General features: G+C 46.1%; 2 protein-coding genes and 1 long non-coding RNA gene across 3 annotated transcripts in view; all 3 read left to right on the plus strand.

The window, feature by feature from the left end:
* The window catches only part of arap3 (ArfGAP with RhoGAP domain, ankyrin repeat and PH domain 3), a 31195-nt gene extending 29303 nt beyond the window's left edge, over window positions 1-1892 (plus strand). Inside the window, exon 35 of the mRNA XM_041944161.1 lies at window positions 28-1892. Within this exon, the coding sequence (XP_041800095.1) occupies window positions 28-513 (486 nt within the window). The 3' untranslated portion in view covers window positions 514-1892. The remainder of the gene's footprint in view (window positions 1-27) is intronic.
* A 4165-nt stretch (window positions 1893-6057) lies between these two features.
* Window positions 6058-7331, plus strand: LOC121611911. Its single transcript, XR_006007123.1, has 3 exons — window positions 6058-6126; window positions 7067-7108; window positions 7274-7331. It is a non-coding gene; the product is annotated as an uncharacterized LOC121611911 (long non-coding RNA).
* A 1075-nt stretch (window positions 7332-8406) lies between these two features.
* Window positions 8407-26360, plus strand: tbc1d2 (TBC1 domain family, member 2). The gene is made up of 17 exons (XM_041944323.1): window positions 8407-8651; window positions 10634-12116; window positions 12232-12334; window positions 16646-16766; window positions 16983-17098; window positions 17726-17979; window positions 18756-19025; window positions 19625-19753; window positions 20927-21037; window positions 21150-21322; window positions 21412-21523; window positions 21982-22182; window positions 22278-22465; window positions 23296-23416; window positions 23999-24184; window positions 24722-24843; window positions 25510-26360. Exons 2-17 carry the CDS (start codon window positions 10635-10637, stop codon window positions 25709-25711), a joined length of 3891 nt encoding a protein of 1296 aa, XP_041800257.1. The 5' UTR covers window positions 8407-8651; window position 10634; the 3' UTR covers window positions 25712-26360.
* Window positions 26361-26693: the final 333 nt, after the last annotated feature.

Raw genomic sequence — 26693 nt, forward strand, 5'->3', positions numbered from 1 at the left:
ATATTTATGTTATCTATCCACCTGCAGCCCATGAAGGTGCAGCAGGACTCGTTTGAGGAGCGTTCAGAGTCTCCGGACCTCCCCGAGCCCCTCTATGAGGAGGTGGGAGACTTTGGCCTGCAGGTCCTAAAATCTCTGGAGACCAGCTTCCTGTCCAGCAGCGCCGCAGAGACCCAGGAGGTCCCGGACCACCTGCCGCTCAGACTGGTTCCCGTGGCGGCCGGATGCGTGGATCACGTGATGGTCCCCGACCCGGTCCGGACGCGCGGCGCCTCTGCGGACCCCGTGGAGCAGAGCGGAGGCGGCGGCGAAGGAGCCGATGGAGAAGCAGACTCGAGCGCCGCCCAGCAGCCTGCGGTGAGGAGGAGGCAGCAGCAGCAGGGAGTCTGTACTCCATCACAGGAACTGCTGCTGCAGGAGCTGTCGTCTGCCTTCACCAAGAAGACTGAAGAGGAGCAGGAGGAAGAGGAGGAGGAGGAGGAGGAGGAGGAGGAGAGGCCCTATGATGTCTGAGAGAAAAGAACGTTTTGTCACAGCGAAGTCTGTGAATGTTTCTGCAGCGTGTGGGGGGGTCAGTCCATCTACTGTTTGTCTCAGAGCTCTTTACAGTCTGGACTCATGTGACCCCCACCATCCTTAATCCTCACAAAAAAAGGGGGGGCAGGAGGACTTTACAGAAACACAACAAAAAGTTTTACCCTCTAATACTTGAGCAGTTCCACAGATTAACACGTGATCCTGAACAATCACCCGTCAGTTGAACAGGAGGCCTGCTGAAAGGTAGCTAGCCTAGCTTAGCATAGCCGAATCAGTTCTACATTCAAAATTTAGCTTCAGTAACAAAAATGAATATTACAGCCTGAGGAGACTGAAGCTGAGCTGTATGAATGTTTGGTGTCAGAGGTCAGCGTCGTCTTCTCGTCAGGAAGCCAAGCCTCTTCAACGGGCGCACGTTGCATCACTTCCTGTTAGGACAGTGTGTCAGTGTAATAATCCATCCTCAACCTGTTTATTGGTCAGATTTAAAAAGAAACATCATCATTATCGAAGTTGATGTTCTGTCCTGTCAAGATAAAAGGTCTAAAAATACACTGTGTGATATTCTTAATAACACGACGTACTGTACATGTCTGTGTATTAACCATTTATTACATAAGCTACATGTTGAGTGTGGAAGAAGAAACTGGTTCCACTGGTTTTAATGGCGACACACTATAAAGAGGCAGAGTTGGACCTCTGATGTGCAGTTGTACATTTACAGTCTGTGTTTTAACACTGCTGGAGTGAACCGTGTAGAGTTATTCATCTGGTGGCGTCGCTGGGTGTTATTACTTGGATTATTTCAGCCTTTTTTTATTCTGTATGTTAACTTATTTTCTAAAATCATAAACTCTTGTTTCCATGTTCTGAAACTGTGACTGGATGTGATGCTGTGAGTGACCAGCAGGTGGCAGCAGCTTCCAACAGGTCTGTTCCTCCAACACAACCGATCACACAGTTTATATGTTCACAGGTGGAAGAGATAAAACTCATCCTTTACTTTAGTAAAAGTAATAGTACAACCAGGAAATACTCCATCACAAGTAAAAGTCTGCGTTCAAAACTTCACTTCTTCAAAAAGTCCAACAGCTTTCTTTGAAATGTGGTGGAAGACAAATAGAAAGTGTCCTGTCTGTCCACCAGTCCTCCCAGAACAGTGGAACTGGTGCCAGCACGACTCCAGCAGTGGTCACACTGGTTTGATGATGTGAACGTCTTCCCTCTGCAGATGTGTGTATATACTCAGTATCTGGCTGTTGTACATTATTCTATGAAGCTGATTCTCTCCTGACTGTTCTGGAAAGTTTCATGTACATGAAGGACGATATTAAAATATATTTTTGGTTTCATAATCTGCTCTTCAGCTTTTTATTTAGTGTGTGTGTGTGTGTGTGTGTGTGTGTGACACAGTGAGTTCCAGGTACAGGACTGTGATTGAGTTGAAGGTGATGTGTCAGCTGAGCAGCTGGAAACAAACAGGCTGAAAGCAGTTTAAGTGTCAGTGAAGTGTCGTTACACTGAAAAAAGTAGTAAAAAGTGCTTAAACTAAAAAAAATGATGTCCAGATATCACATCTAAAGTATCTGACTTCACAGAAACTAAATTTAGTGACTTCTTATGACCTGATTATTTTATGTTGATGTAAACAATAATGCTTCACTTGAACCAACCTTAATTCTTTTTGCCTTGATCCAAATTATTTTAACATTTTAGTTACTGAACCAAACATCTGAACCAAACAGCATGAGAAAACATCAAATGACAGGCTGCAGTCTTTGCATTTCCACATCCGATAACTGTGAAAACAAAGGAAATAATAGTGAATTATTACAGACGATACACTCTGAAACATGGAGATTGTATTTGAATCATTTTTCATCAGATAAAGTATTTAGTTTGATTAAGAACCCAGCTTGCTCGCGTCCATTCTTTTCTAAAGTGCTGGACTGAATGACACAGATACTGGATCTGCTGCCGTAACAAGTATTATCAGAACAATGTACTCAAAGTAGCAGTACTAAAGTACTCAATCTGCAGTGAAATGTCTCCTCTGTCTGATATGTGATTCGATGGTACATTATTGATTGTTGGAGCAGCATTTTACTTCTATTTCAACTCCTTTATATACAGTTAGCAAGTTTAGTCCACTGGTGCCCAACCTAGGGGTCGGGCCCCTCCGAGGGGTCACCAGATAGATCTGAGGGGTCGCCAGATGCTTAATGGGAGAGGAAAGAAGAAGTTCTGATACACAAAATATTGATTTGTTGGACATTCTGTGATCCAATTTGACCTCTTTGGGCCTTGAACACTTACTAAAATGAAACCATGTGAAATGTTTAGAGGAGAAAAGTTTCAGAAACATCTGAAACACGACGAGGAGACACGACCACATATTGATTTTATTCCTGATCTTTACAGTGAATTGTATTTTACAAACCTATCAGATGTTTTCAGTGTCGAATCTTCATTAGTAAAGTGCAGACCCTGATTCCAACAAAGTCTGGACTGTGTACTACTGTACTGTAGTGTAGAAGGTCAATGAAACCAGGATTCAGTCGTTTACGAGCTGCGTTCGCCGACAGCAGTTTGACAAAGTGTTCTTGAGTCCACGTATTGATCTCCTTTACACAATCGTGTGTTCACAAAGTGGTGAACCTCGCTTGTCAACGACTGAGCCTTTGGAGATGCCCCTTTCATACCTAATTATGATTCTACCACTTGTTACCAATCAACCTGTTTACCTGTGGAATGATCCAAACAGGTGTTTTTTGAGAAAGGACTCAAGTAAAGTACAAGTACCTCAAACTTGTACTTAACTACAACACTTGAGTAAATGTACTTAGTAGCATTGCTCCAGCGGCCGGCTCCTGTAATTGACCATTTGGAATGAGGCTTTTTACGAGATCAGACTGATCCTGTTCAAACAGGACTTCAGTGTTCTTTCAATCAACAATAAGTCATAAACAGTATTTGATAACAGAGAGCAGCACTTATAGCAGCATAATGTCTTCCAGGTGTTTTTTCTCTGAATATCTTTATTCATAGAGACAGATACGTGCATTTATTTTTAAGGGTTTGTAATTGTTTATTTATTATTTTGATTGAAATGATGAAGGGAAATTGATTAGAGGGTGGGAAGGGGGAGGGAGGGAAGGCGGTGAGGGGTTGAGGGTGGGTGTTTTTTTTTTATTATTGTGGGAGGAAACCTGAGCACCAGGAGAAAACCCACACAGCACTGAAACAATTTGGAGATCTGTCTGTGTGCTGTCCTTAAAGGGAAATTGATTAGATTGTGGGAAGGGGAAGGGGGTCCTGCAGCTATTTCATAAATCAATCATAAATTTCAAATTAGCTGAGATTTATGATTTAAATTGGAGTTGAAATGTGTCTTGTTTGCACCTTGTCCTGATTAGAAAGGTGGAGGTACTTCATGTTCAAAGTGACAGGAGGTCCAGAAGGCGGTGGGTGCAGTCCGACAGGCGGTTGAGCTGTGGCTTACAGTGGGGTGCCACGAGAAAGATGGGAAGAAGTATTCCAACAGCGATGATTCCAACCTTCACCGAACCTTTCAGACCTTTAGCACAGCGACGCCACAAGCTTCTGGTCCGAACCTCTGCAGCAGGAGTCACCAGGAGGCTCTCGTCTGCCTGGTCCTCGGTCTCCAGGAGGCTCTCGTCTGCCTGCTCATTGGTCTCCAGGAGGCTCTGCTCTCCCTGCTCATTGGTCTGCAGGAGGCTCTCCAGGAGGCTCTCCTCTGCCTGCTCATTGGTCTCCAGGAGGCTCTGCTCTGCCTGCTCATTGGTCTGCAGGAGGCTCTCCTCTGCCTGCTCATTGGTCTGCAGGAGGCTCTGCTCTCCCTGCTCATTGGTCTGCAGGAGGCTCTGCTCTGCCTGCTCATTGGTCTGCAGGAGGCTCTCCAGGAGGCTCTCCTCTGCCTGCTCATTGGTCTCCAGGAGGCTCTGCTCTCCCTGCTCATTGGTCTGCAGGAGGCTCTGCTCTGCCTGCTCATTGGTCTGCAGGAGGCTCTCCAGGAGGCTCTCCTCTGCCTGCCCCTGAGGTAAGTCTGGCTGAGCTTTATTTTCAGGTAAAATCCCACATTCCTCTTGGAAAGTCATGACGCCAGCAGATATCGCCTCCTGCATCATCTCTAGCTGGTGTTCAAGATCATAGACTGATTGTCTTAGGCTGGTTTTGTGTGCGTAAAGCTTGTCTATCAGTCGCTGCTTGCAAGCAGTTTCACAGGCTGACCACTTATTCTTCACCAGGTGGGACTCAAGTTCTTCCACAGCTCTCTTGAGGTTTTCATTCTCTTTGCTTTTTGCCACTATCTGAGACCCAAGATCACTCAAGTCAGTGGCCATCCTCTCATTGTGCCTCGTCAGAAAGTCTTCCTTTTCCTGAAGGTCACACAGTTCTTGCTTCAGCTTTTCAACCAGGTCATCCTTCCTCAGAGATTCAACCTCTTCCCACAGATTATGAACATCTGCCTGTAGACATTCATTCAGTGCGTGTTTTGAGTCTAATTTAGATTTGAGCGTGGCCACTTCAGCTCTATGGGCTTGCTGGGTGTGCTCAAGTTGATCCTCAAGCTCACACACTGTTGCCCTCAGCAGTTCAATCTCTTGTTGTTTTCTCTTCAGATTTGATTGAAGTACCTCCATGTCAGCAGTGAGGTTCTTGTTTTTTCTTTCCAGAATCGTCTCATTGTCCAGGAGGCTCTGTAGTGCTTCCTCCAGCTGTTCGACGTCCGTCTGTGTGTTTCCTCTGGGAGGTCTGCGTTTGGCCACTGCAACAGTGATATTTTCAGTCCCATCACCGTGAAACAACTCTTCATCCTCCAGATATCTTATCAAAGTTTCCTGCATCCTGGTTTCCTCAGCCCCAATATTATTGAACTCAAACTGATGCACCCTCTGCTCTGATTGGTCAAGATGTAGAAGCTTATTAACCTCAGGTATTTGTTGCTCCTCTGTCATATGTAGTCTGTGCGATTCATCTTTTGCCTCTGAATCGCACAGAGGCGTGTTTACATTATGGTCAGACATGTTTAGTTCAGGAAAGAAGCTATTCGCAGCAAATGAAATAAAAGATTTATCAGCCATCATATCCAGTTCAGATAAAACAAATAATGAAAGTATTTATTCGCTCTGTGTCTCTTCCACGTTAACAAAGTCCTTCTAATAGCAGTTTGTAGTTTCTGAAATGAATCCGCCTGAAATCATATCTCAGAGTCAAACTGTTTCAAAGCTTCATGTGACGTCACCCGTGCCTTTGATTTCTCGCACCTTTGATCAGTGATGACACTGGCGCATGCGCCGTAGAATGACATTTTAACTGCAAAATTCAGAAGAAAGCTTCTGATAAATATACAGCCGTAACAGTTTTGATCTCATAACACGTGCTTCACTGTGTTTTATTCAACGTCTTATCAACGATTTGATTTCCTTCAAATTATTTTTTTCTTCGTGTCCTGCAGGTCATATCTGTGGTTTGAGTCAAATGTGACTTGCGCATGCGCATTGAAACTGCACCGCTCGACCACATCGTGTTATTTACATTGATGACATCTTCTAAAAAGAAACGCAAGTAAAGCAGATGCTAATAATTAAAGATTTTGTGTTTTGTGTCGTTAAAATAGCAAAGAATAGCCCAATTCAAGCTGACTAGCAAGCTATCGTTGGCGGTGGCTAGCGAGCTTAAATGGGACGATAGCCGGCATGAATTTAGCTGGCAGTAGCTGCTAGCTAGCTAACATTTACCGGTTACGTTATGCCCATGAATTTAGTTTATAAGGCGTTTTTACAAGTATCGGTAACGTAAGCTGGCCAAAAGCCGTTGCTAGCCCAGTTGGGCTACATACAGGGCTAAACCTATATTGCTTAAAGGCAGTCTGGAGTTTTGTTCGTGGCAGTTTGTAAAGCAAACATTCAAACCGGGCCCGTCCTCTCGGGCTCGGCTGCGTAGCCTCCTGCCCCTTACAGCAGCAGTTGGCACCGCAAAGGAAAGGAAATACAGCCCACATGATGCGCTGAAGCCGCGGGCCGATAACAGCGAGAGCCTCCAGTGCTTTGTGGTAATTTACCGAGCAGGAGAGCCGCTGTGAGCTGGGGAGCGGGTGTTAGCGGCGGACGCTAACCGCTAACGCTAGCCGCAGTTAGCATGGAGTTAGCATGGAGTTAGCGCTCCACAGCGGCTCTCAGACTTGTTGCCGCTCGAGGCTTCAGTTAGATACCGTCCGTCCGCGGCTCCAGCGCTTCACTCGGACTGTATTTGTTTTTCTCTGCGGTACTGTTGCTGAGAGAGAAAGACTTTAAAGTTATCCTGTCATCCATCAGAAGGGGTTGTAGGTAGATTATTGGACATGTGGCTGTTTTATTACTGTATATTACCTTATTCTATGTACATATCAATTCTCATATTTAACTTGATATTTTACCCATATTTTGCAGTTACTGTATTATCTGCATTTCTGTGTGATGTGATCCTCAGAGAGTAGTAATCTTTATTTTATTTTGTATTCTTTCAGAACCACAAGATCGCTCTCTGTAGCTTCATTCAACCTGAACAGGTAACATCGCCTTTTTAACTCTTCCTCAAATCACCCTGAATACTAGACCCTCACTCATCTCTACGTTTTCATAGCAGCAGATGGACGACTGGTTCTGTTGATTGAGCCAACACAGATCAGTGTATCGTCTGTAATAATTCACTATTATTTCCTTTGTTTTCACAGTTATCGGATGTGGAAATGCAAAGACTGCAGCCTGTCATTTGATGTTTTCTCATGCTGTTTGGTTCAGATGTTGCCAGATGTTAAATGTGTTGCATTTGGCTCATGTGTTCAAGATGAATAAATATATTTAGAGTAATCCGTTGGCCAAGTGTCTTTTTCTTTAGAGTTTATAAGATGGGCAATACAAATTATTATTTTTAAAGTCAAATAAAATGTGAGAAATATAGTTTGGTTATACATAAATATATTAACTGGTGTCAGTGTAAACATGTTAATTCAGTTAAAAGTGAATAAATTAGCTTGGTTCAATTTCAATTTAATAGTTTGGTTCAGTAACTAAAATGTTAAAATAATTTGGATCAAGGCAAAAAGAATTAAGGTTGGTTCAAGTGAAGCATTATTGTTTACATCAACATAAAATAATCAGGTCATAAGAAGTCACTAAATTTAGTTTCTGTGAAGTCAGATACTTTAGATGTGATATCTGGACATCATTTTTTTTAGTTTAAGCAGGGTTGTACTTCTTTCAGTGTAACAGACGTCATATTTCAACATGAATTTTTACAGGCCTCAATCTGCCAGAAATGTGACAATATTCCCCTTTCACATGATAAAAAACCAGGAGTGAAGTGAACCACAAGTGACTTTGTTACAGCGCCACCAGTTAACACCAAATAATCAGCTGAGTGAAAGGGGGGGGGTATTTTATCTTCTGTTTCAAACTCCGCTTTATCCAAACAATGTTTCGTATGAGCTCATCGTAGAGTTTTATTGAACATCTTAATTTGAAAAGTAACTCTGCTGTCAGATTCGAGTAGTGCAGTAGAAGTATTAAGCAGCAGAAGGAGTACTAAGTGAAGTACTAGTAACTAAATTGTAACTCTGGTACTTGAGTAAATGTACTTAGTTACTTTCCAGCCCAGAATGGGATCAGCACAGTGCATGAAAACAAACCTGTGGGTGTTGAAGATATCTGAGCAGACTGACCGAACATTATGAAGAAATCACAAAAGTTTGGGTTTTACTTTGAAAAGCCAGCAGCACAGCAGCTTTTGGGCGGCTCTTATTATGAAACATATAACGGAAGTTGTGGGTTATTGCGGCGACTTGATAACTTGTTGAGTCAGTTCGGATCGTCAGCGGCTGGAGGGACGAATCAGGAAGAGCAAAGACAAGGAATCAGGATTCAGTGAGTCTCAAAGTAGAGAAGAAGAAGAAGAAAACGCGAACAACAACAACAGGTGTATACGACACAAACAACAACAAGCGAAGAAGAAGCAAACCGCAGCAGGGTGTGACGGTCCGACGTCCTCTGAGTTTACTTTGTTTTCTTCAGGATCCAGAGCCAGCGAGGTGTGCTCAGGCCACGCCCCTTCAGGTAAATGCTCAAGTGTGTTTCTGAGCAGGCCAGGACACGCGTGTGTGTTTCCATCACTTCCTGCCATTGCGCTGTATTCTGTGACCTGCTTCAGGTGTGACTGAGTGAGTTTGACAGCTGTGATGTTGGTGTTCTGAGAGAAGATGAGGCGATCAGGTGAGGCGTGCTGTACAGACACACCTGGGCTGTAAACTCTGTGCTGGTATCATATCTGAGTCCATCTGAATCCACCAGGTGTTGATTGTTTGGATCTGATGATCATGTGTGAAGCCTCCATGTTTTACAGTCTGTAGCTTCTCTGCAGCATCGTAGTCTCCGCGAGCTGATTGGTCGTGCTGATGTTGATCTTCAGGTGATTGTTGTTGCTCCATGTGATGAAGCTCTCTGTCCGTCCTCTGGACAAACAGTCTCTAAATGAAGACAGCATGAGAAGTTCAGTTTCACCAACAAACACTGAACACCTTTAACATTTAACTCCTTCCGTCGTCACTGCAGGTGTGAGATGAGTCTGACATGATGGAAACTGTGACTCGACTGGTTAAAATAAAGCACCGTCCTCATCGTGAGTAAAAATACATTCCGAAGATGATCTGAAGTTATTGTGAAGCTTCAGCAGAGAGAGGGTTGGGGTTAGGCCCACAGCAGACCGTCAGTCCTTCGGACCAGCATCCCTGCAGCAACCTCTGACTGAGTCTGAGTCCAGTACTTGGGCAGAGCTCTACAGCTGGGATCATTCTGGTAATCTCTGTAAATTCAAATCTACTGAGGTTATAAGATGAAGGGAACAATTAAATATCAAACTCACAGAATAATAATTATAATAATAATCTTAATAATAATGACACTTTGGCCTCAGTTCACTTTTGACTCCAGTAAAAGTTTTACAGCTCGTCTCTGACTCGTCTTTAACTCATCTTTAACTCGTCTCTGACTCGTCTTTAACTCGTCTCTGACTCATGTTTAACTTTTCTCTGACTCGTCTTTAATTTGTCTTTAACTCGTCTCTGGCTCGTCTTTAACTCGTCTTTAACTCGTCTCTGACTTGGACAAGTGTGTGTTTGATCTGTCTTTGTGAGGACCACTTTAAGGTCTCTGAAGGTTTGACGTGGTTTTAGGGTTGAGTTTAGAATCAGGTTTAGGTTCAGTTGAGGGTAAAGGTTTGGGGTGTGATGTTCGAGGGTCAGGGCTTTCGGGGAAGCATCGTGTTGCTGAGGGCCCCCACAGGTATAGAAGTACAGGGCAAACATGCATCTGTTTGGCTGGGGGTGTTCCACTGCCCTGGACCGGAGCCACTTCCTGTCATTTGGTCTCATTACTGTGGAAATGATTTCCTCTGAACCTTCAGCTTGTTTGTGTTCCATCAGTGTGACAGAAGAAGAAAAGTCAGGTTCTGCACTCCAGTAAAGAATTTAAATACTCATTTCAAAATAAAAGTCCTGCATTCATTGATCATCTTTAAACTCCAGAGGTTGAGGTAGACTGATATGACTTTATTTTTTAGACTCTGTCCTTTGATTGTTTGTAGGAATAGAAAAAAACATGAATGAATAAATAAAATAATTAAACATTTAGTCCCACGAGAGGAGAAAACAAACAGGAAGTAGAGATTTTCTGCAACATGCAGCCAATTTAAAGTTCATTTTAAAACCGGGAAAAACGTTCCAAACAAACGTTTTACAGCTGGTCGCTCTTGTGATTGTATTTGTATTTTGTATTTTTGCATTTGAAAAGTTGAAGCGTATTTCATGTGAGGACTCAGTTCGGCCAGAGAAAAGCGGATTACAGTGGAGGATTCTGGATGTTAGACCAGCTTTCAGATTTCAGCATCTGAACTGGATTAATGTTTTGTTGGTCTGAGAAGCTGCTGCTGGCTTTGTTTCATTCTTACATTATCCTGCAGCTGCAGCCTGGCGGTGAAACACCATTAAAGTTTCTCTCGGTCTTCGTCCTCCTCTCTCTGCTTCCCTCTTTTTCTTTTTCAGGATGGATGGAGGGGGGTCGGCAGGAAATCCCAGCGCTGCCTCGTCTCGCTCGCTTCCTGCCCTCACTAACGAGGAGACGCTTCAACCAGCTGATTGGATCTCAGCTTCTGAGGAGGATGACGGGCAGAGCAGAGAGTCAGTCAGTCTGTCCGGGTCCCAGAAACACCAGAGTCCTGCAAAGACCCAGCGGACTGCCGAGGAACCAGACCAGCTGGGTCTCACCAAACACACAAACCACACGGATCCTCCAACAGAAAAACAGAAACCAGAAGACTCTCCAACCAAACCCGCTCAACTAAAACCAAAGAGGAGGAAGGAACGAAAACTGGGAAATTCTCCTCTGACAGAAAAACAGAAAACGGGGTATTCTTCTCAAACAGATCACCCAAAACCAGGTCAGCTTTCTTCAACCAAACCAGATACAGATCCAAAGAGACCAGAAGATCCTTTTTGCACAAAACATGAACAAAAACCAGACCCTCCTCCTCATCCTCCTTTGAAGGATTTAACTGTTTTTACGTCAAAACTCGATGAGCAAAGCCAGAAGGAGCTTGAGCTCCTCATTTCAGAGTCCAAAGACCAGCAGAACCACCAGGATCCACCACCAGAGAAACTCACTTTAACCATACCTGAGAGGTATCAAGACCACCAAGACTCTCCTGCTCACATCCAGCACACTCCTCCTCCTGCTCACCTGGACACTCAGCAGGTTCCTCCTCCTGCTCACCTGGGCACTCAGCAGGCTCCTCCTTCTGCTCACCTGAACAACCAGCAAGTTCCTCCTCCTCCTCCTGCTCACCTGGACACTCAGCAGGCTCCTCCTCCTCACCTGGACACTCAGCAGGCTCCTCCTCCTCCTCCTGCTCACCTGGACACTCAGCAGGCTCCTCCTCCTCACCTGGACACTCAGCAGGCTCCTTCTTCTGCTCACCTGGACACTCAGCAGGCTCCTCCTTCTGCTTGCCTGGACACTCAGCAGGCTCCTCCTCCTCCTTCTGCTCACCTGGACACTCAGCAGGCTCCTCCTCCTCCTTATCTGGACACTCAGCAGGCTCCTCCTCCTCACCTGGACACTCAGCAGGCTCCTCCTCCTCACCTGAACACTCAGGCTCCTCCTGCAGAGGAGCAGAACTTATCTTCTCCTCAGGCTCTGCCTTCGATAATTCATCCGACCGAAGCGTCAGCTCCGCCCCTCACCATTGAGGTGCTCTGTGAAAAGTCGTGGCCCCGCCCTCCAGTTGCTTCGTCAGGTGAGCCCAAACTGTGTGGCTTCCTGCAGAAGCAGGGGGGGCCCCTGAGGGCCTGGAAGCTGCGCTGGTTCACCTATGAGGAGAAGAAAAACCAGCTCTTCTACTACCGCACACCGCAGGATGTGACGCCGCTCGGCCGGGTGGAGCTCTGCAGCGCCACCTTCACCTACCCCCTGAAGGCGGAGCCAGGCACCTTCCACATCAAGACACCCGAACGCACCTTCATACTCAAGGTAGGGGCCCATACAGGCAGGAAATCTCACCTAGGTTTAGCTTTTGGGTGTAGGTTGGACCAACATTCAGTCATGTTTTATCAAACTATAAATATTCCCCCCAACCCCCCCACAGGCTGTGACCCAGGAGCTGATGCTTTATTGGCTGCAGCAGCTTCAGGTGAAACGCTGGCAGCACAGACAGATGTCCGACCCGACAAACAACAACAACACTGCAGGTGAGACGTCAGACTTTTTAATATCTGACTCGTGTGAAGTTACAGGAGGCCAAGACTCTGAATCCTCCTGCTGCACCAGCAAACACTGGTTTTATATAGTGATTCAACCATCAGTCCTCTCAGCCAGTCAGTTTAACTGGTGTGATGATGGTTTGACTGGTCTGATGATGGTTTAACTGGTCTAATGATGGTTTAACTGGTCTAATGATGGTTTAACTGGTCTGACGGATGGTTTAACTGGTCTAATGATGGTTTAACTGGTCTAATGATGGTTTGACTGGTCTAATGATGGTTTAACTGGTCTGACAGGTGGGGTTTAACTGGTCTAATGATGGTTTAACTGGTCTAATGATGGTTTAACTGGTCTGACAGGTGGGGTTTAACTGGTCTAATGATGGTTTAACTGGTCTAATGATGGTTTAACTGGTCTAATGATGGTTTAACTGGTCGAACGGATGGTTTGACTGGTCTAATGATGGTTTAACTGGTCTGACGGATGGTTTAACTGGTCTAATGATGGTTTAACTGGTCTAATGATGGTTTGACTGGTCTAATGATGGTTTAACTGGTCTGACAGATGGTTTGACTGGTCTAATGAAGGTTTAACTGACCTAATGATGGTTTAACTGGTCTGACAAGCAGTTTAACTGGTCTAATGATGGTTTAACTGGCCTAATGATGGTATAATTAGTCTGAGGAGCAGTTTAAGTGGCCTAACAATGGTTTAACTGGTCTGACGGATTGGTTTAACTGGTCTGATAGATGCTTTGGCTAGTCCGACGGATGGTTTAACTGGCCTAATGATGGTTTAACTGGTCTGATAAGCAGTTTAACTGGTCTAATGATGGTATAATTGGTCTCAGAAGCAGTTTAAGTGGCCTGATGATGGTTTGACTGGTTACTTGCTGAGTGACATATATATTTTCAGTCACCTGCCAGTTACTGCTGGTTTTACTCTGTCACTGTGTGAGGTCTCCTGTTTCTGTTCTGTTTTGAGACTCATCCAGTTGTCACATTTTCCCCCCGGCGTTTCCCGGCATGTGGGCGGGTCCTGTGCTAACCTCTCAGCGAGGGTTGAGAAATCGTCCTCCAGGAGTGGGAGTGGCTTCAGGATGACAAATCACAGACTGTGACTCACTTTTCTCCAGACGGTTAGAAAAAACATGCTGTCCTCCCGACGGCACAGAGAGAGATGTGGGATTTATATTCTGCTTTATGTCTCAAACTTAACAGAGGAAAGACCTCCTGGATTAACAGCCCCCCAACAGGAGGGGGTGCCTCAAATTCAGGCCAGCCCAGTATTTTACCTGATGACTGCGGGGCCGCGCTTTAATCATTCTGATTAGCACATGGAGTTTGGTGAACTCTTCTTTGCACCAACCTGAGCAGGTCTGAGTTACCACAACAACTCGAAACACCTGTGAGAGCGTTCAGGACATAAATCTGTGATAATGTGTCGTAATTCATAGGTTGGTCACATGTTTTATCAAATCACAGCTGAGTCCTGCTGTCAGATAAACGCAGTGGACTGAAGATTATCAACAACATACTGACATCATTTAATGGGATTTACACTTTTAGATCAACACACAGAGTACGAGTACTGTGTTTTCATGTATAGCGGTAGTATATAGGATATACAGGAAGTGGTAGATTTAGAATAAGGTACAGGCAGTAGGCAGTGCAGGTCTACGTATAAGTAATGCCAACAGAGAGACATTATATAAACATGTGTGTATGCGTTATATATCAGATATGTACAGTATAGACGGTGCAGTACAGAAGAATACACGATGCAGGTACAGTATGTATTAGTATGTGAGAGCACATAGAGTACAGGCCAGTGTATTGCAGTAGTGTGGCAGTAGCAGCCAGGGAGGAGGAGCTAATGCAAACGTTCAGTCTGCAGATGTTGGCTCAGAGGAAGGTGTGGGAGGGTCCGGTGTGGAGGGCTGGGAGGTGTTCAGTGGTGGGGGGGCTATCACCGTGCTGTGTTTTTTTGGTGTCAGCCTTCAGACTCACTGGTTAAACTGGTGAATCAGAGGATGTCAGGAAATGTTGGACTGCTCCTTTAATGTGTGTTACAGTGTTTAAGGGGGGGGGGGGGGGGGGGGGGGGGGGGGGGGGCAGCAGGAAACAGGATGTGATGCACTTCAGATTCTCTCTGGATCTGAGGAACAGTTCCTATTGTTGCTTTGAGTCCACGCAGACGGAGGTCGTCAGCCACTCCACCAGGGCTCAGTGCTGTCAGGCTGCAGTGACATCATCAGTGACATCACCGTCAGGATGCCGCTGACAGGATGTGATGTCATCCTGACTGCAGATCAGCTGCAGACAGCTGAATGAGAGGAAACACAGAACTTCATTCAGTTTTCAGTGATTGTTGTGAGAGAGAAAGTAGATTCAGGACTTTAACAAAACAACACAGAAAATAAAAAAGTGTAAATGAAAACCGTGAATCAGAGAGATGAACCGTGCCAGTCTACACAGTCTTGGTTGTTCTTTGGGACAGTGATCAGCTGTTTGTCAGCTTGAGTTTGGTTCAGCAGTTGAAGCAGCTCACCTGGTTCTCAGGTATTCTGCTCGTGTCCCGACTCGTTCAGCAGCTTCAGGTTTCAGCTCCGACTTTTACAGCAGACCGAAGAGCCTTTATCACAATCCAAAATTATTCTGACTCGTTTTTGATGTTTTGACACAAGTTTGTAGAAAAGTGACGACAGAGTGAAGTGTTGTTAGCGCCCCCTGCAGGCTGCAGAGTACATTACAAACTACATCCTGATCATTTAACTGAATTTTAATTAGTGTGAACACTAATAATAATAATAATAATAATGATACAATGTGTTGTCACAGAGTGAATGCAGCGCTTCACGGCCCCGACATCACATCCACTGAGTGCTTCACATGAAAAAGTCAAAGAGTGAACATAGAAACAGAACGATAGGATGATGGAAAATAAGATGGAGAGTAAAATCAGTGAATAGTAATAAAATACAGTTAAAATAAAATACATAAAATACATAAATCAAGTAAAATACAGCATTTACAAAGAAGTGCAGCAGTGAGACGTGTGAGGCAAAGCACCAAGTTTTCAGGCCCGTATCAGGAAATCACAGCAAGTTAAATTCTATTAAATTTTTTTTTTTTAGCACCAAATCACAACCACAGTTGTCTCAGGACACTTTCTGTATAGAGCAGGTACAGAACAAACTCTGTACCTGCAGAGACCAACAGTTCCCTCAAACACCTGGAGACAGCGAGGACAAACCTCCTTTTAACAGGAAGAAACCTCGAGCAGAACCAGGATCGGGGGGGCGGGGCCTGGTGCAGAGGCTGGTCTGCTACCTGTATTTACCTGAATGTTGAGTAAATGTGTATCTGGTACGTTGTGATAACAGCTGCAGATACTGAATCAGACGATTCAGAAAACCTTCATCGATCCCTGCAGAGATTCAGAGCTGTTTGTGTTTGAACTGTGGACGTGACGTCAGCGCCGGAGGAACGAGAAGCTGCTTCCTGAAAGAATCTTTGAAAACACTCCGGAGGTCAGATCAGTGACGTGTTTCCAGCTTCGGTGTCATTTTCCTCATCTCACCTGTGACGACATGCTGCCATGCTGAAAACAGACTCCAGTAAAGACGGGATTGGCTTCTGATCGGCTTTGCTCTCAGTAATCTACAGAGAATGTGAGCCTGCGTGTTTCTGATTGGTCGGTGCGGTGCTTTGACGTCATGATGTCACGTTGTGATCCAGGTTTCAGTTTGTGTTACTGGACTCATTGAAGTGAATGAGAGGGCTGCAGAGCTGAAGTGGATCTGATCCCAGCCTCTGACCACCGCAGGGCCTCGCAGTCCAGTCTGAATCCGGTCTGTGAGCCGTCCTGGTGGGATGCTGATCCAGGTGCTGGTGTGAACGGTCCGTGTCTTGGTTGCAGTTCTTTGGACAGTACATTTGAGGGATCCGGATCACATGTTTGAGTAGATCATGTAGAATCCAGCATCAGGTGGAGGTTAAAGGCAGTTAAAGCCGAGACGGTTCGGGCAGTTTTGATCCCTTCAACTGCAGTTCAGACCTTGTAGGTTTTCTGACATCATCATCATCATCATCGTCATCATCATCTTCACCAGCATCATCATCATCATCGTCATCACCACCACCACTTGCAATTAAGAAAGGAAACTAGATGAAATATTCTGGCCTAAATTAAGCGTCAGTGTCCATCAGACTGAAATCAGCTGGTTGATTCTGTTCTGTCTGAATGTGGCCTCGTTGGTTTGTTGTTGAACTGAATTCTGTTTCCTGTTTCTGCAGATGGCTTCCTGCCGGTCTTGAAGAGCCCTCTGGGCCTGGTGGGGGAGGAGGCGGCCAACGTGCCGTCACAGCGAATGCCACTTGCCAACATGTCAATCAAACATCCGCTGATTGAGATCCAGTGAGTGACCTCAGCGTGTTGATCACAGCTGATTGTCTGAGACGTCAAAGAGTTCAAAGAGTTCCTGAAGAGTCTGACCCAGTCTGACCCAGTCTGACCCAGTCTGACCCAGTCTGAACCAGTCTGACCCAGTCTGAACCAGTCTGAACCAGTCTGACCCAGTCTGAACCAGTCTGACCAAAGACCTGAACCTGTTATCTCTGTCTCTGTGCACAGAAACTCCGTCCACAGCCTTCGAAAGAGGTCGTCTCAGGAGTGGAGTCAGAGCGTGTTTCATGTGGAGGCTCCACCCTGGACCCCCCCGACCCCTGCAGGCACCACCAACACAACAGGTACACACAGTAAAGGAAACCAGCACACTCACACACTAACACGATTAATACCAACAATACTCCGCCTGCTTTGGACAAACTCGTTCGTACGACGTGACCTCAATCAATCACTGGAACAACATCACCTTTACAGTCCTCACCTGGACTCTAAAGACGCCTGGACTGTGTTTCCTTACAACAGGAAGTGTTCCTGAGTCCAGTTGTTAATCTCTTTATCCAATCACGTCGCTCCATCCTCGCTGTGAACCACTGAGCCTTTCAATCATGATACTCTCACCTGTTACCAATCAGCCTGTTTACCTGTGGAATGATCCAAACAGGTGTTTTTGGAGCGTTCCACATCTTTCCCAGTCTTTAGCTGCTCCTGTCTCAACGTGTTTGAAACGTGTTGCTGCATCAGATTCAGAATCAGCAGATATTTACAGAAATCACTGAAGCTGATGAGCTCAGACAGTAAATATATTGACTTTGAGCTGATTTCAGGTCAGTTTCTGTCAGAGAGGATCAGCAGGTGATCACATCCTGTTTGACTGATGTTCTACACAGCATCCAAAATGTCAGGGCTGTACGTTTATTTGATTCGTCTGATTGTGCATTCATAGTTTCAAACCTTCTGTCCCCTTTCAGTCCCTCCAGCACACAGGACTCCCATTGAGCCTCCGACTCCGCCCCCTCCCCTCTCATTGGCCGAGCCGGCGGGTCAGGCATCTCCGGCGGAGGGCAGAGAGTCGCCTTCGCTGTTCGACAGTTGGAGCAGGAAGACGAAGAATCGCGGCTCGTCCACGACGCAGGTCCCCCACAGAGACACTCTGTCCTCAGACCGGACGTCTCGCCTCCAGCAGGAGAAACAGATGCTGATGGAGGAGGTCAAAGCTCAGAAGGTGATCAGTCACTCAGTGATCAGTTTATTGATCTGTGGTTTTAATTCATGTATAGAACACACACACTGTAGTTTATTCTGACCCAGTCACACACACACACACATACGCACACGCACACACACACACACACACACACACACACACACACACACACACACACACACCATCCTGCTGCCACAAACAGTCACTGCAGCTCCAAACTGGTTTAATCCGCCGCTGAAAATAGACCCCAACAAATCCACTTTGTCTGACTCAAGATTTTACGTCTTCAGTAGGAAACAATGGGATCGTAGATGAGAGCCACAGACAGGAAGATAAGATAAGAAAAGATAAGATAAGATAAGATAAGACAGCGGAGGAAATGTGGGAAGTGACACGGTGCTGAGAGACGGACGAACATGTTGATGGTCTGAAAACTAGAGGAGAACTTCAGACTGACGGTCCGTGTGGACTGTGGTTCTGTCTGGAGGTGATGTTCACATCAGCTGCTGCTCAGTTTTTTGACCTGCCTGTGGGTCGTTTTCCCCTCAGTACTGACTGCAGACACAGTGAGCGCCTGTCAGTCTGTGGCTGCTCCTCCTCTCTTTTAAACTTTGTTTTTTAAAGTGGATCTCTGACGGTTTTCATTTAATCATTCACTGTGAAATTAGACTTTGTCTGAAAGTGGAAGAAGTCAGACATATTGTTGTGTGTGTGTGTGTGTGTGTGTGTGTGTGTGTGTGTCTGCTGCTCAAGCCTACTGTTCACTAATGATAAAAATACTCTGCCGTGTCCAGGAGCTGGTGTGGATCCTCCACAAAGCCTTGGAGGCGTCGCAGCTGGAGAAGCGAACCTGCGCAGAGTTTCTGGCGGAGACGGGCGAGCAGGAGCGTCTGGAGCTGCTGCGACACCGCGAGAGGCAGGCGGCCGACCTGCGAGGCCGGCTGGAGGAGGCGAAGACGGAGGCCGAGGCCTCCAGGAGGATCGTGGCTCAGAGAGACGCACAGCTGGCCGAGCTGCAGGAGAACATCTTGATGCTGACGGAGAAGAACAACGCCAAGCAGGAGGTGAGCTCACACCTGAGGCCAGACGGCAGGTGAACCACCTGGTTCAACATCTGTGGAAAAATATTTCCCTGTGATCTCGTTGAGATGCTTTAATCGTGCTTTCTGATGACGTTTCACTGTTTATGGTTTGCTGGAGCTTCTCTCTTCTCACAGTTTTATGGTGAGTTAGTTATCGAACAGCTTACGTCAGTCTGACAGTCCTCAGGCAGACCAAGATTTCTCACGTTCGCTCTGCACAGCTGATCTCAGACCAGGTCCATTCATCACAAGATGATTCCAGGTGAAGTAAATGATGAGAAACTGATGGTGCTGATGACATAAGAACAGACGTCAGACACGCTGAAACACGACTGAGCCAGCAGACAGAAAGTGATTTAGAGTTAGTGTTAGTTAGTAGTTAGTAGTTAGAGTGATGCAGAGTTAAATGTAAAATCCACTGCAGGCTGCAGCTGATGCTTTTGACTGTTCTGAGATCAGATGTATGAACACCTCGCTCCACCTCCCGGCTGGTGTTTGTACGTCGTGTCTTGGAGAAGTCACGTTGTGACTTGTTTCTGTCTCTCGGAGACGTTGATCACGTCACTCCTGTTTCCTGGCAGGTGATCATTAAGCTGTCTGACCAGGTGAGCGCCTGCATGTCTGACCCACGTCGACCCGTCTCCTCCTGTGGCGGCAGTTTGGACTCTCAGGCCATCAGACGGCTTCAGCAGCAGATGGAGAACCTGAAGGTGAACCGACGCTGGGACTGTTTGAACTATACAAACTGTATGAACAGGAAGTATTCACCATGTACATCATCAGTCAGCAGGAAATGACCTTTTGAGTAGTAACATGAGCAAAATAATGTGAATAATCTGAGAGTAAGATAAGATAAGACTTTATTTATCAGGTGTTACAGACAGCAGCAACAGCAGTAGGAATAACAACAGAATAGAGAAAATACAAAATAAAAGCTGACTGTATATATATTTACATTTTATACAAAGAACTATAACATATGTAAAAAAAAAAAAAAATGCTGCAAAGAACTATAAAAAATATTACCATAAAAAATAAAACATAAAAACAAATGTATGGAATATTCACAGTTTTAACAGAAATTGGTGGGTCTGGATCATTGAAGTGCAGCATTTATGTTATTGCACAGCAATAAATATACATGTGTCACACTAGGATACCAGTATATATGCATAGAGTACTTAGAGAGAGTGAAAAAGTAATATTTGTAATAATGTAATCTGTGTGTGATAAATCACACATCAGTGTAAAAACAGTGTGAATCTGGACCCAGAGCTGCATGAACTGATGCTGGAGCTGAACTCTGACAGCTGTGGTAGCGTTCCTTCTTACAGGGTGGATGCAGCAGTCTGAGGGCCCCCACTGTGTCATGCAGGGGGTGGGAGGGGTTGTCAATGATTGATGTCAGCTTGGCTAACATCCTAAGTATTCATTTATTAATAGATGTTTCCTGAATTATCCTGCAAACAGTCGTGAAAGGTGCAGATACGAACAGTACAATCGTGCAAATACGCAAAAATGAAAAGAATTTGAGAAATTGAAAAAAATTAGAAAAATAAGGGGGGGGGGGGGGGGGTGACATGGAGGACTCTGTGAGGAGGAGCTGCTCCCTCTGGAGATAGACAGACCCTTAGAATGCTAAGCTAACAGAAACAATTATTCTCATGTTAAACACTAATGGAAACCTTCTCTGAGATCCAGTAGATCCTTTGAATCCACTCTGGACCGTTCAGCAGGTGCTTCGTTACCTCATTATTGTTGCTGACCTTCATCATCGGCTGATATATTATCACTTTATCAAACAGTGACTGTCTCAGGGTCCGGGAGGGGGTTCATCTGAAGCAGCTCCTACAGCTCTGACTGTGTCCGTGTCTCGTCCTCAGGACGACATCGAGGCGTATAAGACTCAGAACAAGTTTCTGAACTCTGAGATCTACCAGCTGACCAAACTGTGGAGGAGGAGCTCTGAGCAGGAGAAGAATCTGATGGTGAAGGTGGGCTCAGCTTCTTCTCTGTAAGTCCTCCACTTCTCCCCCCGTGGTGAGAAGAGCTGCTTGTGTGGTGTTTGACGCTCAGCTCCCCCCTCTGGTCTCTGATTGGCTGCAGTGTGCCTACCTGGAGGCCAGCATCTGTCAGGTGGAGAGCCGTTACCTGGGCGTCCTGCGGCAGCTGCAGGAGACCAAATCTCTGGATCCGGTTCAGCGGGGGGCCGTCCAGAAGATGATCGAAGACGCTCTGAAAGGAGAGCTGAAGAGCGTCGTCAAGCTCAACGTGGCCAGGTAACCGGCGCGGTCCCAACACCGTGGTGGACAGAAAAACAGGAACAGCTGGTTTACTGACCCTGGACGGTGTTGTGTTTTGTCCTCAGGGATCACGATGAGTATGGCTTTAAGGTCATCCCGGACTACGAGGTGGAGGACATGAAGCTGCTGGCAAAGATTCAGGCTCTGGAGATCCGCTCACACAACCTGCTGCACCAGGTCTGAACCCTCAGTGGACACGTAGACCCTGTTCTGTCCCCTCACTCTCAGTTTCAGTCACATTATCTCACAAAAGTCTCCACAGTCTGTCCATCAGTGGACCTGAGAGAGGAGGTGCTGATGAAGATGTTGAAATGTTAACCGTAGAATCTGATTGTGGACAGTGTCCATGATAATAAGACAGATCTGAGGTCAGGTTAAAAAGGTTAGAAACAGGTTTTTATCAGAACACCATCACTTTGTAAAGTGTGATGTTACATATTTCATCTGAACTACGACTGATCCAATCAACAGACCCCAAAACATTCAGTTTATCATCAGAAACACGTCGTAGAGGTCAGAGCGTCCGAGGTGAGGACGGACCTCCACTGATGAAGATGAGGACGAGAGGATGCAGTACAAACAGGATGAAGACGGCTGCCTCTTTAAAGTCCGTCTCTGTGCCTTTTTCTCCACAGGAGGGTGCAGAGCGCCCCCTGCTGAGTCGCTGGGCTCAGTACCTCGCCGGCAGGTCCGACGACGACCTTTGCCCCTCGCCAGAGCTCAAAGCTCTCCTGAGAGCTGGCGTCCCTCACGAGTACCGGCAGCGGGTGTGGAGCTGGATGGTCCGAACCAGGACCAGGACAATCAGGGATCATCACCCACGGCGTTACCAGCAGGTAGGGGGGGGTCTACTGAGAAGTCCGGTTCCAGTCCTGTCGGTCAGACCTCGGTGTCGGACCCTGCTGTTAGTAACCAGCTGCTGTGTTTCCAGCTGTGTGAGAAGAGTCGCACCTCTCCTCACCCAGCCTCCAGACAGATCCAGCTGGACCTCCACCGCACCCTGACAACCAATCAGCACTTCTCCTCACCCTCTAGCCCCGCCCTACAGCAGCTCCGTCGCATCCTATTGGCCTTCTCCTGGCAGAACCCTGCGATTGGCTACTGCCAGGGACTCAACAGGTACTCCCACATACAGTACACGCCCATTTCCTGTACAGAGATAACTTCAGACGACATGATGTTCTGTAGACGAGTTCCACAAATACTTTGTGGTTTTACGTAGAGTGGTGAAGCCCCCCCCCCCCATTCTTACTTCAGAAAGCCTCTCTGTGAGACCCAATCATGATACTCACCTGTTAGCAGGTCACCTGATTCATTGTGAGATGTCCCGCCAGCTGTTTCTGTCCCAGCTCTTCTGGAAACAGGGTTGAACATCTTCTTCTTCTTCTTCTGTATTTATTATTCATATCTTACTCAAACTGAGCCGTTCTTCACAAGCAACATTATTTTTATACTCCTGTGTATAGAGAGTACACAGTTGGCTGAGACGATGTGTTTTGTGTCCTTTTTAGTGTCTGTTTGTTCTTTTTCAACTTCTTCTTTTTATCTTTGCTGTCTGTAACACGGCGTGGGAATTATAAAGTTTTATCTCCGTATGTGAGGACCCTCTTGACATTGTCCAATCCTGAGCCCCTAACCCAGGCATGTCAAACTCATTCCATAAAGGGCCGTGTGGCTGCAGGTTTTCGTTCCAACCAAGGAGGAGCACACCAGCCTGGAATCAATTAATCAGCTGATCTCAGTCTTCAGCTCATAACTAAGTGATCCCTTGATGTTGATTGGTTGGCCTGGTGTGTGCCTTCTTGGTTAAAACAAAAACCTGCAGCCACACGGCCCTTTATGGAATGAGTTTGACAGTGTCCAGAAAATCCTCACCTTGTTTTGTAGCCGTTACAGTGACGCAGTTCTAACGTGTGTCATGTGACCTGTCACCTGTGTGCGTCTCTCAGGTTGGCGGCCATCGCTCTGCTCGTCCTTCAGAGTGAAGAAGACGCCTTCTGGTGTCTGGTGTCTGTGGTAGAAGCCATCATGCCTCAGGACTACTACACCAAGAACCTGGTGGCCTCTCAGGTCAGGAAACACACTCACCTGAGCTCTGATCACCTGATCTCTGATCACCTGACCTCTGATCACCTGATCTCTGATCACTTGATCTCTGATTGACAGTACATGTACTTGAGTGATTAGAATATTTCTAATATTGTGCTGGATTTAAAGTGAGCTAAAGTCATAAAGTCACAGTCAGGAAGAGGATTCACACGAGGACTGTCCTGGTGGACGAGTCCACATCCTGACTGACTGTGAGAGACGATCTCAAACGAGCTCCAGTCAGATTCTCATTATTGTTAGTTTGAGCTGGAATCCCTCTCTGACCTAGGACGAGTACACCTCCAGTATAACTGTTGTGTGATCCTTATGTTACTGGTCCACGCCGCCTCTTCTGGACCAATCAAATATCTGAGGCTGTCACATCACAAAATGCTTTTTGGTCCTGTTTCGAACCAGCTGGCTTCGCTGTTTTACTGCACATATACATATGACATGTATACATCTACACATGCAAACAGGAAGGCTTGTGCTGATCCACCGTACAGAGCAGCCGACCAAACTCCAGCGGCTCGGGGTGATTGATCAGCGTTATTGATTTTTCAGGCGGATCAGCGGGTCCTGAAGGACTTCCTGGCAGAGAAGCTCCCCCGGCTGGCGGCCCACTTTGAGGATCACAGCATCGACGTGTCTCTCATCACTTTCAACTGGTTCCTGGTGGTTTTTGTGGAGAGTCTGCCCAGCGACATCTTGCTGCCGCTGTGGGACGCCTTTCTGTACGAGGGCACCAAGGTCTCGAAATCACCACGACAGCAGGACAGACACAAAAACCAGAAACATTCAGAAAACCTGTTTCCATTTTTCCTGTCTGTCCACTCGGTTTTCACTGACTTCATTAATGTGTTCATCATACGAGGCTAAACATCAACAAGTACACATCCGAATCATCCCGAGGAAACTGGTTTGGTTTGTTTCTAGTCCCGATAACCTCACAGCTGTCTGTCAGCGTCAGATTCATCAGGTTTCCATCCGTAATGATGGTTCCTGCAGCTGGTAACTCTGATTTTAAAAAGCTGATAGAAAAAGTATTATAATCAGGGTACTTGGATGTACTGACTGGAGTACTAAGAAGGGACAGTACTCATTGTAATGCAGCAGCTGGCTGAGGTGGAGCCGACCTTTAACTTTTACTTCCAGCACAGTAAACACACATCAGCAGATTTCACTAGTCTTTATTTTAAATCTCTTTGTAGAAAGGAGGCTGCAGTAGATTCACGACACCTGTTTTATTAGAACTGGATGAACTGTGTTGGTGGTTTCGTACCGCAGGTGATCTTCAGGTACGCTCTGGCTCTCTTCAAATACAAAGAGGATGACATCCTTAAGATCCACGACGGCGTGGAGATCTACCAGTACCTGCGTTTCTTCACCAAGACCATCTCTGACAGCAGGTGAGGACTCACCTGGTCTGACCTGGTCTTGAATGAACTCGTCATCAGACCTCTGTCCTCTGTCTCTGCAGCTCAAACACAAACTCACTAATGTGATCAGGTCTGTTCACTCTGGAAAAGAGACCAAATAAAGATCCATCAGAGCAGCGTTGTAGTTTGGCTGCTCATGGAGGAGACTGAGAAGCCTTAAAAACCGAACTCAGTCAGACATGAAGCACATGATCATCTCATTCAGTGTGACTTCACTTCCTGAGATCATTATTTCTGATGTCCATCTCTAGAAATCCTCTGAAGAACCTGAGAGTCATCGTTGTGTACATGAGTACGCTGCTAACCGAGCTGCTAAGAGCTCGCTGTTAATGGAGACACGTTGACTCAGCGTAAACACTTAGAGAGTAAAAAACAGGTTCAAGATGTAGCCCACAGCCAACTGAATCATCTACTTCCTGTTTGCATCTCCCAAAGCATCATGGGAACGACTGTCCCAAAATGTAGCACAGGATCATCCCCCAAATAGAAATAAAATCCATGAACCTGAGCTTTTTTCATGTTGAACTATCATGTTCTTCGTCGTGAAAACCTTCTCACGCTCTTCCTCCCGTTTGGAGCGACACTTTCCCCGTCGTGTGAATAAATCTGTTAAGTTGCTGTTGTTTGGTCCCTCAGGAGGCTGACCAGCATCGCCTTCAGCGACATGAACCCTTTCCCCGGCCGCCTGCTGAGGAACAGGCGAGCGCTTCACCTGGAGCGCCTGCAGGGGGAGCTGCGAGACCTGGAGGAGCAGCAGAGGGAGTTCGTAACCGAGAGCGCCGAACGTAAAGACAAAGACCTGGACACGATGGTCAGCGAGGACGACGAGGAGCTGTGATCTCTGCTCGTGAGCCGCCTGTTGTGAGTCCGAGTGCAAAGACGACGCTAACCGGTGACTTCCACACTTCTACCAAGACTCCGCTCGTCTTTCAGTGAAATCCAGATGACATTTAGACTTTTGGTCACATATCTGCGTCTCCGCTAGTCACAAATCTGATTCTGATCTGGGTTTGTAAATCAGGATCAGTTCTCCTCTAGTTCTGAAGAATAGAAGCTTTTTGGAGACTCAGAAAGACCAGAGGAAGAGTGAAGCTGACGTTAGCTATCCTTCAGCTAACAAGCTAACAACATGAACAAACAGTATTAATGAGCTATGAGCAAAACAAGTTTTATCATCTTCACAGTTTTTACTGACAGCCGGTCAGTAAGCAATGTGACGCGGACATTTAAACCAAGTTTTACACCAACAGCAGCTGTTAGCGTCCCGCAGCTAACACCTGAAGTGATGAAGAAGCAGATTCATCGTCGGCTTCAGTGTTACCGCCATCAGTGGACATAATGTTGTGATGTAAGAGTTGATATTTTTAATCTGTCTTAAAATGTCTTCATCAACATACTGTGTTGATCAGGAAGCAGTACAGGAGTATTCAGACTGAACATGAGCGGTCACATCATGTTATCAGTATAAAATAAAGTATTAATCTGTTCGCTGGGCTGATGATCCATCTGTACACATTCTCACACAGTAGAGTTTATTTAATGACGTCCGCGGTCTTTACGGCCATAAAACCTTCAGCTGAACGTGGACGTCTTCGCCTCAGTTCACGATGATGTAGATTTATTTGTCCTTTGCAAAGAAAACTGTTTCCACCTTCTGTACAGCCTCAAGAATACAACAGTACATCAAACTCTACGGATACGTACATCCACACCCTCAGGCTCATTACGATCTGGACCATCACACCTCGACCGGACTGGTCACGTGACCGCGCTCAGTCCGGTCGAGGTGTGATGGTCCAGATCGTAATGAGCCTGCGGAT

The sequence above is a fragment of the Chelmon rostratus genome, chromosome 9 (assembly GCF_017976325.1).
Source record: "Chelmon rostratus isolate fCheRos1 chromosome 9, fCheRos1.pri, whole genome shotgun sequence".
Taxonomy (NCBI): Eukaryota; Metazoa; Chordata; class Actinopteri; order Chaetodontiformes; family Chaetodontidae; genus Chelmon; species Chelmon rostratus.

Coding starts and splice junctions, on each gene's coding strand:
- tbc1d2 (XM_041944323.1), top strand. CDS start 10,635: ATGGATGGAGGGGGGTCGGCAGGAAATCCCAGCGCTGCCTCGTCTCGC. Junction 19,026..19,624: donor AGAACAACGCCAAGCAGGAG/GTGAGCTCACAC, acceptor GTTTCCTGGCAG/GTGATCATTAAGCTGTCTGA. Junction 21,323..21,411: donor GTCAAGCTCAACGTGGCCAG/GTAACCGGCGCG, acceptor TTTTGTCCTCAG/GGATCACGATGAGTATGGCT.